General features: G+C 43.1%; 1 protein-coding gene across 4 annotated transcripts; it reads left to right on the plus strand.

Moving 5' to 3' along the window:
• Window positions 1-133: 133 nt before the first annotated feature.
• Window positions 134-17,231, plus strand: cep170b (centrosomal protein 170B). Of its 4 annotated transcripts, none has more exons than XM_040042949.1 (19): window positions 134-446; window positions 1,344-1,481; window positions 3,979-4,068; window positions 4,858-4,936; window positions 5,661-5,719; window positions 6,158-6,314; window positions 8,982-9,110; window positions 9,801-10,292; window positions 10,371-11,287; window positions 11,449-11,607; window positions 12,004-12,142; window positions 12,262-13,845; window positions 14,675-14,816; window positions 15,149-15,272; window positions 15,705-15,815; window positions 15,900-15,988; window positions 16,386-16,479; window positions 16,566-16,617; window positions 16,721-17,231. In XM_040042949.1, exons 2-19 carry the CDS (start codon window positions 1,377-1,379, stop codon window positions 16,942-16,944), a joined length of 4,746 nt encoding a protein of 1,581 aa, XP_039898883.1. In that variant the 5' UTR covers window positions 134-446; window positions 1,344-1,376; the 3' UTR covers window positions 16,945-17,231. The 4 variants fall into 4 exon arrangements, with proteins under 4 accessions (XP_039898883.1, XP_039898881.1, XP_039898882.1 ...); XM_040042947.1 differs by having other exon boundaries at window positions 136-446; window positions 14,570-14,816; XM_040042948.1 differs by having other exon boundaries at window positions 136-446; window positions 11,449-11,568; window positions 14,570-14,816.
• The last annotated feature ends 1,330 nt before the right edge of the window (window positions 17,232-18,561 follow it).

Genomic DNA, 18,561 nt, shown 5'->3' on the forward strand with positions numbered 1-18,561 from the left:
AAATTTATAAATAAGTTAATAAATAAAAATGAAAAAATAAAGAAGGTAGGTAGACATTTTTGATATTTTAAAAAAAATATACAACACTCTTCCTCTGGACACGACCCTTAGCTTTCAGCTTGAAGCCGCCGCCATCTTTTCTGCTCCCGGAACCCGGACAGAGTGAGAGCTCTTACTCTCCTCTAACCTCTCGGAGAGAAAAAAAAACGCTTTTGATGGGGACTTGTCAAGCTACGTCAGCCCGACGGGAGAAGACGCGTTTGAGGTTTGAGTTTCGTCCGGTTGTCATTCCCGCAGGAAGGTAAGGGTGTGAGCGAACTTTACCTGCCCGTTGTCACCTGATGAGCTTGTTGTAAGTGAGTGTCGGTCGGACGTCGAATTTCCAAACTGCTGTGGGACGACAAACACTGGATTCACTCAGGAGTAAAACGGAGAAGGCTTTAAAGGTGAGTCCTTGTTGGGGGAAAATCGTTTGGAGATAGCTTATTTCGTTCAAGCCGGAGGCTCACGAGCGTTAGCTAAACAACCTCACCGACAGACTCCCAACAGCTCCCTGTTTTATTAAATAAATTAAAAAAAAGTGGTTTATTTACAAGAGTGTAAGCAGCTTGTAATTTAAAATATAAACACTGGCTTGTATTTTTTGCCATTAATGGTTAGCTCGCAAAGGTTACAGGAAGTTAAACCTGAGCTGGAAGTTTGAATTGTTAGCCATCGTTACCTTACTCCTCACAGGAGCCATTTGCAACAAGTTTCCCGGCATGCTTCATCAAAAAGATAAACTCTAACATCTCATATCGCCTTTATTCGATTACGATATCTGCGTTTGTTACTTGTGTGAACATACTCTGCCGTGTAGCCTTTCCTGACGAGTGAAAATCTAGCTACAAAAATGGGATCCGTTTATTTTATGGCATTAGCTGGTAGTAATACAGCCAGACACAACTGGTTGGATAAAAAGATCCTCTCATTGCAGTGAGGGTTTTTCTTTGCCCTTAAAAAATGATATTCAATATTGTTCAGATAGTAGCAAAATATGATTAATCCCAAAAGTTTGAAAGTTCCTGCCAAAACAGAGTCATCAACTTTATTAAGAGAAATTAAACAAAATATGACCAAACAAAATAGCTGGAGGAAAAAATACACAAGAAATTGCAATGACTAATACTGCCTAAAAAGCTTGATATAAAATACTGACAAAAATCAGTGAAACAAATAATTATGAATGGAATATAAATAGCCTATTTAAAATGAAGAACAAGCACAGCAAATTGCAGATAACATTAAATTAGCATAAAGATTTTTTGCCATCCTAGATCTAATTGGTTGTCGTCTTTTCCCAGGATGCCAAGAAGGTCCTGACTCGCAACCCCAACATGAGTGTGACATCATGGTTTCTGGTGAGCAGCTCTGGCACGCGTCACAGGCTGCCACGCGAGATGATCTTCGTCGGCCGGGACGACTGCGAGCTCATGCTCCAGGTGAGTGTCACGCAGAGTGTCGTACGTGATGTTCAGGATGCTCAGGATAAGTTGCATTACTCTGCACTGATGTCTGACAGGACAGCTGGTCACGCAAGTATGCGAAAAACCAGCAGGAGGCTTCTGGCATGCGCCCTGCGTGCATTTCTGAGTGTGTGTAACCAGGTGACGGTGTCTTCACTCAAAGTTGCCCCTCGCAGCCTCACAAACAATGACTTAAAAACTCAACTAAAGCATTCCCATGTGTTGCTTTTCCATGCTCTGTGTGCCACAAACACAATTTCTTTGTGGTTTTTGTGTAATATTCTCCTCCCATTTTCTTCTCGCTCTGTATTTAGACCAGCGAAGGAAGAATGTTGCCTCGGCAGCAGTTGTTTATACTTTCCTTAGTTTGTGCGTTATGTGCAGAAAAGGCCCGCAAACCACAGAGTTGCTTATGTCCACATTTAGGCGTCGCCGGCTCAAGGAAAAACCTCATCTTTTTCCCCAGCTTGAAACGATGCAGATATTTCTAGTGCTTGGGGCTTCTTCCTGACTTGGCACATAGCCCATTCCTGCCCTATATTGTCTTTATTGTCTTAAATGTTTTGGGTTTCTTGGGGAGTTTTTTTCCTCCCTCATTCACATTGTATCTGAAAGATTACAAGAAGAGAATCCCGTTTGGCATGAGAGGCACAGATCCAGCTTAAGGGAAATTTTACCAAACTGCACAATTAAGGACCTCGCCTTGAAAGTTTGGACTTTCCATGAGTACTAGTGTTTGATCAGTCTGTATCTCCATGAGAAGTAATTAGACCGTACGCCTCTACAATGATACTGAGTGCCTTTTGTTTCTACTTCAGTGGCCTGTTATTGTTTCTTAAGCCAGAGATACGTTGTTTTCCTCTGATAAGGGGTGCAAAGGGAAGCTAAGGGCTACGAGTTATGAATTCAGATCTGTTAAGCTAATCGACAAATTGATTAACCAACACTAAAAACTTAAAGTAAGTTATTTAAAAGGCGACCAATTGAGCTGATTAACACAGGCAGTACAGACTGCCTCCGACTGCTGTTTATCCCAGTTAGGGTTTGGTTTGGAACAGTTTGTGACAAGCCCATAAATTGTCCTTTGAATGACAGTGTTAATTTTGCAGACAAGTTTGGCACTCGGTGAGTTCGCTTGTGCTGAGGCCCTAATGAGGAGAGAAGAAAAAGTGAGTCAGTCTGAATCACTGGCTTAGCCTGAACTTAATTGATGAAGGCGCATTTTTACTCTGCTTAATAGAATAGAATAGAATAGACCTTTTATTGTTGTTGTACATGTACAACAAAATTGTGGGTACTCCACACAACTGTGTAATAGCAGATGCGTGCACAAAAACTTCAGCATTCAGAGAAGATTTTGGTAGATTAGGGCGAATAGTTAGTTTAGGGCGCGGTGGCACATCCAAAAGAAAATTCCTGTTTCAATCCCATCCATCCATCTTCTTATCCACTTCAGGGTTGTCATCGGTGGAGAGGTTGCCAGTCTATCACAAAACTAACACAGAAACACCACAACTATTCACACTTGCATTCACACCTTTTATCAGTTTAGACTTGCCGGTTAACTTGATCTTGTGCATGTCTGTGCACTGTGGGAGGAAGCCAAACAGCTCCAGCCTGATGGTGGACCTTCTTGGTGCGAGGCAGCAGTGCCACCCACTGCTCCATCTCATGCTTGGGTTTCCTAATGAAAATATTTGTGCACAGTTTTGTTAATTGGGATTGTGTGTAAACCAGAATAAAGGACTTTTTAGGTATCAAAAATAACTACTGCGGCACAGCAGTGCAGTGCTGTTGCCTCGCAGCATAAAGGTCCCAGGTCTGCATGCTGACTGGCAGTGACCTTTTCACTATAGAGTTGGCACGTTCTCTCTGAGTACTCTGTTTTTTCCCCTCGCAGTCCAGATACATTTATGTTAGGTTGACTGCTGATTCTAACGGTTAGCTCTCTCTCTCTGTGTTAGCCCTGTGATGACCTGGCAACCTGTTCAAAGTGTACACCACCTCAACCCAAAACTGAATAAGCTGTTAAACTGACATAATTTCTGATAGACTCAGTGTCTATGGTGCATATAGGTAAAATTCGTACTGTCGCCACCTTCCAGAATCCCAGTTGTAAGCCTGGAAAATCTTACCTTGGGATCTCAATTTAGAATCTAAATCAGGGGTGCCCAATCCCGGTCCTCGAGAGCTACCGTCCTGCAGCTTTTAGATGCGTCCTTGTTCCCACACACCCGAATCAAATGAATGGCTTGTTATCAGGCCTTTGCCAAACATGATGGCATGCTGAAGAGGTAATCAAACCATTTGATTCAGCTGTGTTGGAGTAGGGATGCATCTAAAAGCTGCAGGATAGTAGCTCTCGAGGACTGGGATTGGGCAGCCCTGATCTAAATGAATGATCACAAATTTCATGTCATGTAATCAAGTTGTCAGCACATCATGCACTTTTTTTTTTCCACATTTGTTTCAGTCTCGGAGTGTGGATAAACAGCATGCTGTCATCAACTATGACCCAAATACAGATGAGCACATGGTGAAGGACCTGGGCAGCTTGAACGGGGTGAGTGGGTCTGTCTTTACTTCCAAACTTTGTACTTCAGCTTGTGCAAAAAACAACAAAAAAAGTCTCTGGTGTCACCGAAGGCTCGTGTTTCAACTGCAGTAAATCCCTTAGTACAAAAATGTGTCTGTGTGCAAACGGTTGGGCAAACAGTGACCATTGGGGACCCCCCACCCAAAAAAAAATAAATAAATAAATCTTTCGATCTCACCCTGTTCCCTTGTCTCTCTGCTGCTGTTGCCACTTCACTGCACCATTATCCAAATGAAATCCAGAGCTGAGCCGTGGGAGAAACCGTTCATTGTTCTCAGTGTTTCTTTTGGCCTTAGTAACTGCAGCTAAACTAATCAGAGCAGAACAGTACGAGGGCCTATAACTGAAATCCTTCCCTAATTACCTTTGTTTAGTCTGTGTAGAATGAGAGCTACTGTTTGGTGCACAGTGTTATCCTTGTTTCTTTACTTTTAATCATCTAAAGATAAATTGAGTAACTCCTCTAACCATCTGTTAGTTAAGGGAGAAGTTAAAACAAATTGATGAACAAATTGCACATGTTTCTTTCCACCTGGCCATTTTATAAAAGCTTACTGACATTGCATAACAACATAATCTCATCAGAGTTTTAACGTGTTGGTGGATTAACTTTCAATGGGAAAGGTCCGCTGGCAAAGCACCTTACGGTATCCGAGTGCTTGGAATTAGAAGGCCTGTCACCTGTGAGTCATTACCTTCATTAGCGAATGAACAGTGAATGTTATGAATTTTGTTTTGTTTTTTTCTGTTTTGCAGACATTTGTGAACGACCTCAGAATCCCAGACCAGACATATATCACCCTAAAGCTGTCAGATGTCATTCGCTTTGGTTATGATATCCTTTTTTTATACTTATGTTTTAAACTTTAAGCATTTTTATTTTTTTTTATTCTGTTGGCTTAATCATCATTGGACGTGTATCATTCATACATTATCCAGACTTTCTGCTTTTGTTTTCATTGGTCTTTGGTATTGAACACAGAAAAGGACCAGGGGTCAGCAGCACTTTTTCTCACATTTATTACATTTTTTTTCTCCACCTTGATCTACTGGCATGAAAATCCTGTGTGTTTTTTCAGCCAGGATAGTGAACTGTTGACCGGAAGCCGCCTGCGCCCTTTGACCTCAGGAGAAAACTAATGAGTGGTGAAATGTATGTTAGATAACACAAAGCAACACTGTTCAGTGTACAGATACATGTAGACATGCTTTGTCGTTAGAGGTGAAGGGGCACAGTTTGGAGAAGTAATTCACCGCTATAAATACATTTATAACTTTATAGGTGATGTCTCTTGATGTTTATCTGTTGTCTCATCAGTTTAGAACTGATAAGTTTCGTGATAGTGCTACAAGACAGTAAACCAGTTCACTTATTTTTTTGGTTATAATAAAGATTTATTTGTTGTCTTGGTGCAAACGGAGAAATGAGCAACATTTCTGATTTTTCAATCAGAAAAAAGTAATGGTCAGTGCTCAGTATTTTCCAGTCAGGACATCTCTAATATCTAATTGTTTGAAAAGAAAAATATGTAGATTGTTTCCTTTAACTCCTTCTGTACATGTGCATGTGTATATCCTGGAAAAGAGTCAACACAAAGTCCCGGAGGAAGCGCTTAAAGTAAGTAAGAGTAAGCTTCCTTTTTTAATCGTCAGTGCTCGACTGTCTTCAGCGATAGGTGTTTGCTGTAGATCCCTACTGAGAAAGACTAACATTATTTTGTTATTAAATAATATGTTAAAATAGTCACAATCTTCCCAGGCCAACTCCTACCATAACAAACTGGAGCTTAATTATCTACAATTAATTTTTTCTTTCATATTAAATTAAATAACTTAACACTTAAAGTCATTTCTGCATGTTTAATGATGCTAGTTACTGTAGATGAATTCAATTAAAATAAAAATGATGCATGTGTAATATTTAGAAGTTGAAGCTTGAGTCTCTGGTGGATATTCTTCCTCACAGTGTGTATATGTTAGGACAGTTACAGCTGTACTGATTGTTGGCGGAAGGTTTTTCACATCCTGCTTCCCTCCTGTCTGTGTGTGTGTGCAGCATGAGAAGTACACAAGCCAGTTGCAGCTTAGCATAAAAGCCCTGGAGGCCAAGGCAAAGGAAAAACTGCACTTCCAGCACTCAGAGAAGAGCAAAGACTCTTTATCCAATGCCAAACTCCAGGACAAAGCTGAGCGTAAAGCCCACTCCCTCACAGGTAAATAATTCTATCCACACAGTTCATTTGTTAGCAGGAAGGTTGCAGGTTTTATGATAACAGAAGTAGATAAATTGTTCTGGGTGCATGAGAGAAACAGCTTTAAATGAAGTGGATTTGAATAGCTTGGTCCCACATACATGAGGAAGAGGAAGTCTGCTTGAGTCTCCATGTACTGCATGACTTTGGCCATAGATCCCTCGATAGGATGATGGCTTCTCTTATTAAGAGCTTCCCTGCTGTGGGATTAGGATGCCATGTGAGTAGAGAGGCTGATGCTACAATCCTGTGGTGTCGGTAAAAAAGTAGATCTTGACATCCCAGGGTTGCCAGAGTAAGCATACATGAGTAAGGGCTTTGCAGAGGGGTAAAGAGTTAAGGACAAACAGTCTTATCTCAGTCAGACATGCCTGACTGCTGACAAGAGGAGCTCTGCTGCCAAGCACCCTGATGGTGGTTCAGCCACGTGCTGTAGAATTAGAAAGGTCTGTAGGTTTTTAGTCCCAGCTTGGCACTTCTGTCCATGTAGGTGATGGTAGATCTGTCACTGCTGATATTTCCAGTTCTCTCACACCCTCTTTACTCTGACATGTACTTAGTGAATTTACTATTTTACTCTATGTCAACAGCAGAACAGTCGGGGCACTGTTAAGTTAGGCATTTTATGAATGAAGCTTATTCACACCGATGAAACGTTTCCAGCTGTAGTTAATCTAGCAAGCAGCAGTCTTGAGCTTTCTGCTCCATAATCAGGCCTTTGAGCTTAGAAGGAAAACTACAACTGTGGACTTTTCCAGCACATGCCTCATGTTTCTCATAGCTGTGTAATTGACTGCGGCACTGCGAGAAACACTTCTTTTGTTAGCTCTTTTTTTTTTTTTTAGTAAACATCACTTTGGAGCAGGGTGTGATTATGTTGCCTGCAAGTATGAGTTCATTATTTGCAAGACATCTTTCAGTGCAAACTCTATATTTACTTGTTGCTACGCAGTTACTGCCTGCACTCAAAGGAGTCTGTGCTGGTGTGAGCCAGCGAGATAATGAAAGTGTCCACTGCTGTCATGCTAAATCTACAGCCTCAGTGAGAGAAGTATGTTAGAGAAAATGAGTACACGCTTTTAAAGTGTCACTTTCATTCATTTTGAGTTTGTTTGATGTAGGAAAGTCTCTTTGCCTCACAGAGACCGAGCTTGCATATCTCTGTTGACAAATGCTGATGCAAATTCAGTCTCTTTGGCTGAGTTTGTTTAAGGTCTTGATATGTTATTTTGCCTAGCGTGGATCAAATGTCTCATATTAGGTTTGTTTTCTTTTAATTCTGACAAGCCTCGTAGAGAAGGGAAGAAAAAAAAGACGTGTGTGTCTTTTTCTGTGCTTGTTTTCCCCTGCAGCTGTACAGGATGTGGAGTGACTCCAATCCTCCAGCTGTCTGCAGCACAGGACACTTCACTTGTACAGTGTGTGACTCAGTCGGGCCTACATTACTGTGCCAGGACCCAGGGCTATTTAGTATTGAGAGGAAAAAAAGAGGGCATGAAATTAACAGTTCAGCGTTCCCAGTGGTTGCTCTTGTAGTGGCTTCCTTTTTAAAGTTTCCATACATAACAAATGCAGTAAGTTATAACAATAGCTAAAACAAAAATTCACTTTTTTTTGCTTTTTAACTACCTCCAAACACAGTACTTAATGTCCCTAATAACTGCCACCTTTATTTTGGGAGATTATGTCCCGTCTTTGTTGTACCTCTGTGTCTGTGCACAGTTTGAGATGCCTTTGCTGTTTAATCAAATAATACGCTTGGCATAACCTTGCTCTGTGTACTGAAGCTGTTACACTCGCCCACATTTTCTTTAGCTAAAAGGGGAAGATTAAATAAGTGGAAAGGAATCTGTAACGTGCCCCTCTGCCTCTTCGGTCACTGTGTTGATGTCTTATTGTGTGTGTCCAAGGCAACAGTGGTCAAGTGCTGCTGATACTTGGGATTGTGCAGCCACATTAAACTCAGAAGAGCTTGTTTATCCTATTTATCAGGCCAAACGGCGGCTTCTAGATGATCTGATTAGTAGAGGCTGGCTGGCTTGTGTGGAACAGTATGCCAGGTTATATGGCAAGTCTTGCTAAACACATATCATCAGCAAATTTAGCCAAGCTAACTAGTCTCAAATTTAAGAGAATATATGCAGAGACCTCTGTATACATAAAGCCTTTGCGTGCCCAGGTTGCTCTATATCCTGGACCGATTTCTTCCATTTTTCCTATAAAGATTAGGATTAGCTGTACTGTCCTCACATGAGGAGGATTATGTTTTGGTGGTTTGCTGATACATCTGGCATCACAGTTTGACCTCCCTACCCCCACTACACTCTCTGTGTCATGGGAATGTGTGGGAGCTCTGAAACATCCAAAGGCCACTTGCAGCGTAAGGCTTTGTTTCTGAGCTCCAGCATTGTGTAACTTTTTTTATTGTTGCAACATCAAACAAAACACCGTTTTGTCATGTGACTAACAAACTTTTTGGATTATAAAACCAAGCAGTGGTTTAAATTCACGTCTTTGTTGGCTCTTTCTTTGTTCCTACCGTTCCTCCCTGCACCTTTTAGTATATTATGTACCTGATTGTGTTTGTTGGTCTGTGTTTGTGTCTGTCTGTGGGCTTTTTCCTGCTAGCCTCCACAGATGCTCCGATATCCAAGCCCACGCCTCTGTATGGCCAGCCTTCCTGGTGGGGAGAAGATGAGGACCCGGCCAACAAAAAGGAGACCAGAGGTGGAAAATTTCCAGAGAAGGAATCTCCAGGTCAGTGAGTCTGTCTTATATTTCTACATGCAATCACTGTAAACTCCTTTCATTTGGTGTATGCCTTCAGAAGTGTTTGTCTTTACAAGCAGAATGAATTTTATATTAGTGATTTAATTGCATTTATTGGATATTCCCATGTTTGTGAATTAGATTTAAAGTTGCCTTTTTTGTGGCATTTGATGTTCTCTGTGGGTCACTGAGAGGTAGATGGTGTTAAGCCCAAGGCAGGTCCCTGGCTGTCAGTTGTGGACTGATAGCCAGGCCAAACCATGCCAGGCCAGTGGGCAGTGGCTGTCTGCCTCATGATGGATTATGACCATCTAAGCCGATGATGGTGATTGTTCTCCTCACGTTGCCCAGACTGAAACCGATTATTCCCCCTCAACTACCCTCCACTGGACTCTGAACTCCTAAAGTGGTATTTGGCCACACCCAGCTGGCATCCAAAGACCAATCACATGATTTGTTTTCCCAGCCTACCGTCTGGAACCTTCATGTTATTTATGGCTCTTATTTTCAGGAAATGTTTAGTGGTTATGCTTTAAGAGATTTACATAAATCTGAGTTCCTTTAACTTTGAGTTAGTAACTTTGATATAAGTGTGACAATATTCTAATATTCAGCACACTAAAAGCTTTTTGTGTAGTTTGAGTATTTATAATCTCCTCATCTCTTTATTGACAACAGAACCTGCTAAAGATGTGCCCACATATGAGAGCAATGGCTCTCTGCCAGACAGTCAGGCTAAGCCCATCTTCTCCTACCGCCGGGAGTCCAGTTACTTTGAGATCCCAACAAAGGAGTTCCAGCAGCGTCTTACCAAGAAACCAGAGTCGCAGGTTCATGAAGTTCCAACAAAAGACACAGCAGATGCCTCTGACTGCATCTCCTCCACCCCCACACCCCCTGTGGTTCAAAGCCACGCATCCTTTACCATCGAATTTGATGAATGCACGCCAGGTAAAATGAAAATCAAGGACCATGTGACCAAGTTTTCTTTCCGTCAGCGTAAGCAACCTTCCACTGAGGTTGCTAGCACACCTACTGAGGTGATGTCAGCAGAGAGTAAAGTTGCTGACTGGCTCGTCCAAAGCAGCGCTAGCATGATGGGAAAGAGCTCGCAAGATGAAGATGTGTGCAGCACAAACAGTGACCCATCTCTTCTGAAGACCACCAAGAGTGAGTCTCTTATACACCATCTGTTTACTCTAGTTTTAGATGAAATACTGTGTTAACTTGTTCTCCTTCCATCAACAGCAAACTACCATGAAGACGGTTCTCAAAGTGATTCGGGGCACCCAGCACTCAATGGGAATAACTTTCTCCAGTTAGAACATCAGGATTCTCCACAAGCCTTGAGAGCTTCCCCACCACAGCGATTTCTCTCCCCTGACTCAGTGGAGCCTGTGTCTGGCTCTCCACCAGAGTCTCAGTCCCTTTCCAGTCTTACTAAAGCTGAGCCCCACCAAGCCTTTGTGATTGAATTCATTGACGACAACCAGAGAAAGAAGCGTTCCCAGTCCATCAATATCATGGCCCCACCAGAACCCTCCAGTCTCAGGCCACAGCTGGAGAGAGTGAAGAAAAGCTCAAGTCCGACTGGGGAGAGACAAGTCACACCTCCATCTTCCACCACTACCCCACCGACCCAACGGTACACTATCCCCCTGAAGGGCCCTGCTTCTATGGGCCCCCAAAGAGCTGGCTCTCTACGAAGGGAAAAGACTGAAGAACGGATCAGCACCAGCCTTTCCTCCCGCTCATCCTCATCTGTGTCCGCAAGACCATTTAGCAGCGTGGGCCGCAAATCTAAACTCACCCAGGAGTTTACTGCTGAATTACTGAAACAAGCAAAGGAGATCTCTTCTGCCACCTGGGAGAGAAATGCTACAGCATCTAAAGCAGGGTCAGGGCCAGCATCACAGTCTGGCCAAATTACCACTAGCCCTCCTCAGCCTGACGCTCATTTCCAGCCTCAAACTTCCTCGCCAATTCATAAACCTGTCCCCCTCAAGGCTCCTGTTATGCCCCCAGCATCTCAAAGTTTTGAAGTTAAGAGCCCCACAGGCCCCAGAAATGAAGAGGAGGACAGTCTGAGTGACGCAGGAACCTACACTATTGAAACAGATGTTCAAGATAAGGAGCTGGAAGAGGCACGGAGCAAGATTGACCAGGCAAGTTCTTTCACGTATGCTCGTTTTAAAAGAAATAAGGCAGCTTTGCTAATTACCGGTCTCTTCGTGTTTCTCGGAGTGAAGTCCTGAGCCATGAACATTAGCAGTCCTGCTTTGCCTCTCTGTGCACTTATCCACTTGCAATGCTTTGTTCCTGACAGGTGTTTGGTGTCGTTGACAGCCCAGAGCGAACGAACCTGAGTGAAGCAGAAACACCGTCAGCATTTAGGCCTGTTATTGTTCAGGGCAGGGAGGAGCATAGTCAGAAAAGTTGTGGGGAGGTGAGGCCAGCTCCAGAGCAGGGACAGAGTCTGGTGAAGGTAAACTTTCCTGCTCAGGGTTGAATGATGAATGGATAGATAATTGATCATTTTAATGTAACAATGATTATTTTCAGTCGGTAAGACTCAAGTGTCTGATTGCACCAATCGGGATGTAGTGCTTCCTTGATTTGCCTTCTCGGTTTTTGCTCTTTTTTTTCGGTGTCTCTCTTTTGATTTGTGCACTTGCCTCTTCTTTGCACACAGGCTCTGGGTTCATGATTGTTTGGGTTTTTCTTTTCTAACCAAATAAAAGAGAACAGAAAACCAAACCACGTGTTTAGTACAACAGATTGCTCTTTTGGAATTTATAATAACTGGAACTAAGGGAATTATATTTTTAACAGTTTTGCTATTTTTAACAGTAATGAATAACTTGTATGTCATCTTTTACAGGTTCAGTCAGGAGGTGCAGTCTTACAGGGGGCTCCTAAGTGGATGTCTTGCTGGGCCAGCTTGGCAGACAGCTATGCAGAATCTGGGCCTTCGTCCGGCCTCTTTGACATCCATTCCCAGATGGGACTGTCAGAAGGGGGTAAGCCAGCTAACCAGCCATTGCTCTATTTGAAATGATAATGAGACACCCTGATGAATATGAATGATATTCAGCGTCATCGTCTGTGGTTAATATGCATTAAAACTGTTCCACTTCAGCACGAGGCACAATCGTCCACAAGGCTACGCTCAGCCAAAGCCAAGAAAGAGTTCAGCGCGGCCTGCAGCTGACATCACCGGGGGAGAAGAGTGACATTCCAGCTCCCAGCATTCATGTTCATTATGACCCAAATTCAACATTTGATGTTGAAGATAACAGCTTGGGGGTCCCTGGCGCTCAAGACGGCATTCACAGGTTAACTGTGCAGGACGATGTAGAGCCTGACAGCCTGAGTGATGCCAGCAAGTCAGATGATGGATCTATTGTAGAGCAGAAGAGGAAGCCTCTGTCGGACCAAGAAGAAAAGCAAAATGGAGACAAGCGCACGCTCCCGGCCAAGTCTACATCTTTTTACATCGGGTCAGAGGAGGAGGTGGTGCCCAAAGCTAGAACTCCTAAGGCTGAGAGAAAACAGGTGACCAAAACCTTTTCAACAGCCACTCTGACCAAACTGAGAGGCAGTCAGGAGTCTGCAAGAGTCAAACCTGTCGTATCAGCTCCCGTACTGAGCCAGGCAACACAGAGGCCAGAGGGTAAAGAAGCATCCCCATTATTCAGACAGGAGAGCTTCACGAAGGAGCGACCTAGCAGCACCAGGTTGCCTAACATCTCTAGCCAGCCTGCTCAAAGAGATCTAAACCCTGAATTACTGCAGAGAGCTAACAGTCAGGACACGCATTCATTTCTCAAAGAGACTGAAGATGTTCTGGCTGTACTGGAAGCCAAACTCCAAGCAGGACAAACCAACACTCCATCTCCTGTTATGGACTCTCTTTCTGGGGAGTCTGATGTGGATACCTCCAGTACAGTCAGCCAACACAGCAGTAAGACGAAGCCAAGCACACTAACAAAAAAAGTGTCGGTCAGTGGCCTCCAGAGAGAGAGGTCTTCAGCTAGCCTAACTAGTCAGGATTCGACTCAGCAGTCCTCAGAAAAGCACCGTACTCAGGAAGCAGAAAGGAGCAACAGGACTGAACCTCTGAGGAGGCCAGTCGGATTGAGACGCAGTGTGGGAAAACGTGGTTCCACAGACCTAAGTGATGACCACCAGAGCTTACCATACTCTGATCAGGAGTCAAACAGCAAACAAACACGCAAATACACAATTCCCCTTCAGAAGGACGATACCAAGAGCTCCAGAGTGTCCCAGGCACTGAGTCGTGCCAACAGTCTATCAGCCCCAAGACCCACCAGGACTTCCATGCTGCGCCGGGCTCGCCTCGGAGAGGCCTCAGACAACGAGGGCACAGAGACTGATAAGCTGTACCAGGAGGCCAACAACACCCCAGCTAAGCAGCCCCAGGAAGCCAAGAAACTCTCCAGGCTGGATATGCTGGCCATGCCTCGGAAACGGACGAGCTCATTTAACACACCCAGTGACAACGAGGCCTCCTCCACCCCACAGTGGACAGGCAGAAGCACAGGATTTTCCAACCGCAGCGCAGAGCTGGGTGTCAGCTCCACTCGTAGGGCCTCTGGTCCAGGGCCAAAGCCGGGAGAAAGGCCACAGAAGGCAGCGCTCAACAGAACTCCAATCACTCGTGTACGCTCCAGCAGTGCCAAATATGCCAGCAGCACAGCAAGTAAGTATAGTACCGGCACTTACACACCATCTGTTCTTATATATTTAAGTGTAGAGCCTTATCAGCCATAAAAATGAACTCTGATTTAGCATTGTGGGAATGACATGCCTGCAATGTGTGTCAGACATGACAGAGAATTGGTCTGAAGCCTTTATAAGTCTCAGCTAATATAACCGATTTCTCAGCTCTGCAATTAAGAACTTTTTCATCAAACAACAGCTGTGTGTGAAGGAAACTAACACTAATACTAATATTCATTCTCCAATGTTCAGTATCTTTCATCTGCACAGTGTACACTCATTGAAGTGAAGGCTGGATTGCCGTTTCTTTATGCAGCCATGCTTTGAGAGTGTATTACTGGTCCTGACTTTAACACAATATGTTTCACATTACAAATCAACTTGTATTATTTTTTAAACTCATTTATTCCTATCTGTACTCAGCCGCTGTACTGTGGAAGTCTAGTGTTCATTTGAGTTTGGTTCAGACCCCCCCTTAAAAACAACAACAGTAAATTGTTGGAAAGTCATGAAGACTTCCACAGCATCATGTCTGTCTCTTGTTCGGGGAAATGTTTTGGGGGTTTCTATTAAAACACTCAGTGGGGTTTTTTTTTTTTCTTTTTCTTGGTGGTCTTCTTTCATGGCATCTCTTTCTCTCTCTCCTGTTTTCCCAACTTATTTGTCCTCGTCTTCCAAAACTCTAACCAATTCACAACACCAAGGCTCTAGGAGACGACAGAAAGGCTCTGACTATACCTCTACCTCAGATGAGGAGTACGACTCAAACCAGAGCACTCCTAAACACAAACGCTCCCAACCTTCCTCAGCTTCTCATAGCCCACGCAATCCGGTTCGGCCGCAGCCGATCGTGGCCCTGCGCCCGAAACACCGCGGCAGAGACTCTGAAGAGGAGACCAACGAGGGAGATGCCTTCCACAATTGGTCCACACACAGTGCTGAGATTGCACGGTGAGAAATATGACAGGCTGGGCGTTTCTGGTGTGAATACTTGGGTTTTCCAGCAAACGCAAACAGTTTTACGCATTTATTTTTGTTTCATTAGTTAAGGGTTGTGTGAAAAATCACAGTAGATAAGATGATGATGATTTTTATCTGTTCAAATGGTTAATTTACTTCACTGCAACACTAAACTTGAATATATTTTATTGGATATTTCCTTTAGTTTCTTGCAAAAATATTTGCATTGACTTTGTTGTAGAGAATTGGTTTAAAAGGAATACTTAAATTCAATACAATATGGATTTATTTTTTTTTATTTTTATAAAAAAATATATATAAAGGTTGAGTCAAGATCTGGCCAAAGACTTGGCAATATTAGCCAGAGAGATCCACGATGTAGCGGGTGATGGCGAGCCCGGAGAGGAGTGCAGTGCACCAGGCTCCACGGCGGCTTCTTATGAACAGGTACCGTTGTTACCTTAAACTTCAAGTGAACGAGTGAGGGCATTTTTGACGGCAGTCATGTGTTAACATGTGCTGTTATGATGTTTTTAATTGTAAAGCCATTTCCTGCCATGGATTTGTCTACCTCTCTTACAGCTTTGGTATTTGTTTTAAAGGAATTGGCTCATAATTGAAAATTATATGGGACCATTTATGACTTAAACATTTTTTTTGTGGTTTCCACCACATTTTAAAATTTTACAATGATTCATAGCTTATAGACCGATATTAGCCCAAAGTGACGATGAAAGAGCTCAGATGAAGATGATTCTAGTCATCTCTCTTTTTTAATAAAATAAAGGAAAACCATAGTTACACTAAGTCTTCTAATGCGTTTACCTGCCATTAAAAAATAAAAAACGTATTTCTTTATTTCATCTTTTTCTTGATCAGCATGTTTCAGAGGCTAACAGTTACCAGAAAGTCCCCCCAAGTTCTGCACCATTAGGGGAAGCTGAGCAGAGCTGGAGTGACCGTGAACACAACTCCAGGAGCAGAGAAGAGGTCAGACATGATCGGTTGCTTCTCCTTTAGATATCCTGTAACGAGAGCTCTTTTATAAAAGTGTTTTATTGTTGTCCCCCTCAGGGCGTTGTGGACACTGCGATGCTGAATCCGGTGTCTCAGGTCATAATTGCTATCAGAGAAAACACGGAGCAGCTCGCTGACAAAATGAAGTAAGATACTAAGAAGAGCAGACACCATGAGCACTTAAACTCCTCTCTTTCCATTCCTGATCTGGCTTTGATGAAAAACGTTATTGATCCTGTCTGACAGCCAGACTGCAGTGAGCATCAGCTCTAATTTAATTACTGTAACTTAGTGAGTCAGCTCACAGACAGATTGGCTTACGATATGGGACCAAGAGCAGAGATCTAATCTAAGTAAATGAGACACAGATGAAAAAACTGTTTCCACTGCTACATGCGGCTTCAGCTTGTCTTTTCCTGGTCTTTATTTGGTAATGTTTCAGACGTCAAACGAAAGCTGTGGCTTACTTTTGCTGTGATAAATTCTGCAAAATGATCAGTGTCAGAGAGCAGAACGTTGACTGAAAGACACCTCTGCACACAGGGTGATGTTCCAGGACAGAGTGGATATCTGGAAAGAGATTGAGGCCAAGGTCAATTCTGAAAATAATGTCCCGTTTGCAAAAACATCCAACAAGGTTAGTGTGCTTTTGGTTGAATGACAGGATAAACGCATGCTTGTAAACACTGCATGTTTGAGCTGAGTTAGACGTCTGTGTTTCAGGAAATCTCATCTATCTTGAAAGAACTCAGGAGAGTTCAGAGACAACTCGAAGGTGAGTCATTCGGACCCTTTAGAAACTATTTAAATGGAAATAATTTTAAAATAATTTTCTTGTGGCTGATGACTAATTTCTAATTTATTTATTTAATATTTAGTCATTAACACAGTCATGGAGCCCAGCTGGCAGCCTGGAGCTACCAAGACCTCAGCCACTGCAGTCTCCTCCTCATCTGGAGTTCACACTAGCAAGCATTCTTCCTCACGAGACTGGAGAACGGTGCACTCCATTTTCAAGCGTGGCGGTGGCCCGAGGCCCAGCGAGAGGGTCAGGAGAGCGGCTGCGACCCCAGACGATGTCAGAGAGGGATATTTAGTCTGAGATCTGGCACAAACACGCAGGTGCCAGACCTCTGTGCGCACAAAGGAAACCCAAAGGAGGGAAGTGAGACTTCGTTCACAGAAGTGCATCCTCCTGCACACACAAACATACACACTACTGCACTATAAGCACACCCACCTGTGTAAGGATGTAACACACTGAGAGAGACCACAAAGCTATACTTGATTGTGTGTGTTACAGATAGTCGTCATTATTTGCCAATGTTGTGATCACCAGCACTTTTTTTTTTTCTTTAATAAAAGCTCATCATAATTAGCTGCCCAGAGCAAAACAAGCCTGAACATAATCATCCCAGGGAAGTCTTCAGATACGTCAGACATGTGTGTTTAGTGACAAATCATCATTGAGGAAGTATTTTATTTTTATAATAGCAAGAACTAAAGTTAATACTCGCACATGCTGATATGCTGTGTACTCCATCCTCAGTAACTCCCCACGCTTATTGTTTTTTGTTTGCCTCCTTCCTCTTTGTGGGGTAGAATGAAAATGTATTTTTTAGGGGATTTTTCCTGAGACACTGTGGTATTTTGTAACTGACACAGCACGGCTGTAGGTGCGAGTTAGTCGCCTTTTGTGCCAGAATAGTTTGTTAATATTACACAATCGCTACAAGCCAATTTTGTGTGCACGCTGGTACTATTTCCCTCGTCGGCACTACGCTTTTGTCCAACAGAGGGTGAAAAAAATCCACTTCAGGAGTGTGCAATCTAAATGGAGGAACGGGTGTGCTCTATAAGTAAATCAGCAAGCAATCACAAACTCTGGCTGCAGCTTTAGAGTATTCCCAGCCCTTCTAACTTTTGTAAAATTTCTTATTTTTATATTTGTGTCAAACACATTTGGGAGCTTTGGATTGTTTTCCACGCCTCGAGCAAAATTTGGCTCCAAGGTTTGTCCAAAGATGAACACGACACGATTTCAAGGACGAGAAATGCGTCGTCTTTATCTGTTTCTGCACGACACCTCGGCCCTTCGAGTCGTGAGAGATGTAATGTTATTTATGACCAAGTAAATTGTATGAAATTGTTAAAAAAAATTTGATGATAGCAGCTGATTTGTTAACGTGTGTGTGTAAATGTCTAAAGATCGTCTACACGTCCTACAGGTTACCTCTCAATCTCGTCTTTTTGCACTGAGGTAGTACAGCGTCATCCCTCTTTAAGCCGATACGCTGCAAACTGAAAGCTTTGACTCTCCGGTGAAAGATTGTAAGAATCTGATGCTGACACAGGAGGTCGAAGCAGGGAACTCCGGCAAGCTTCTCAGTTTCCCTCTTCCTAGTCTGGACCATGCATGTGATTGTAACTGGGAAGTACCTACAAAAGTGCCACATTAGCTGCATGCGATAAAGTTTCATGCGGGCGAGTACAGTGGTTGTTTACAGACTCCAGCAAAATTTGAATGTTTTTCTTCTTCTTGTCATTCTCAACCCGTTGCTGCTATTCATCTTCTGTGGGATAGTATTTCCACTTAGCTTTAGTCCGACACGGTCCGCTGAAGATTTAAAATGTGTGTATCAAATTTCTGTCCCCTGTTTTGGATCTTCAGTTTGTTTCCATTCCTTCCCCACCCAAATGATTTGGTTGTAATTTGATA

Source organism: Simochromis diagramma, unplaced genomic scaffold, assembly GCF_900408965.1.
Source record: "Simochromis diagramma unplaced genomic scaffold, fSimDia1.1 OVJJ01000304.1, whole genome shotgun sequence".
NCBI lineage: Eukaryota > Metazoa > Chordata > Actinopteri > Cichliformes > Cichlidae > Simochromis > Simochromis diagramma.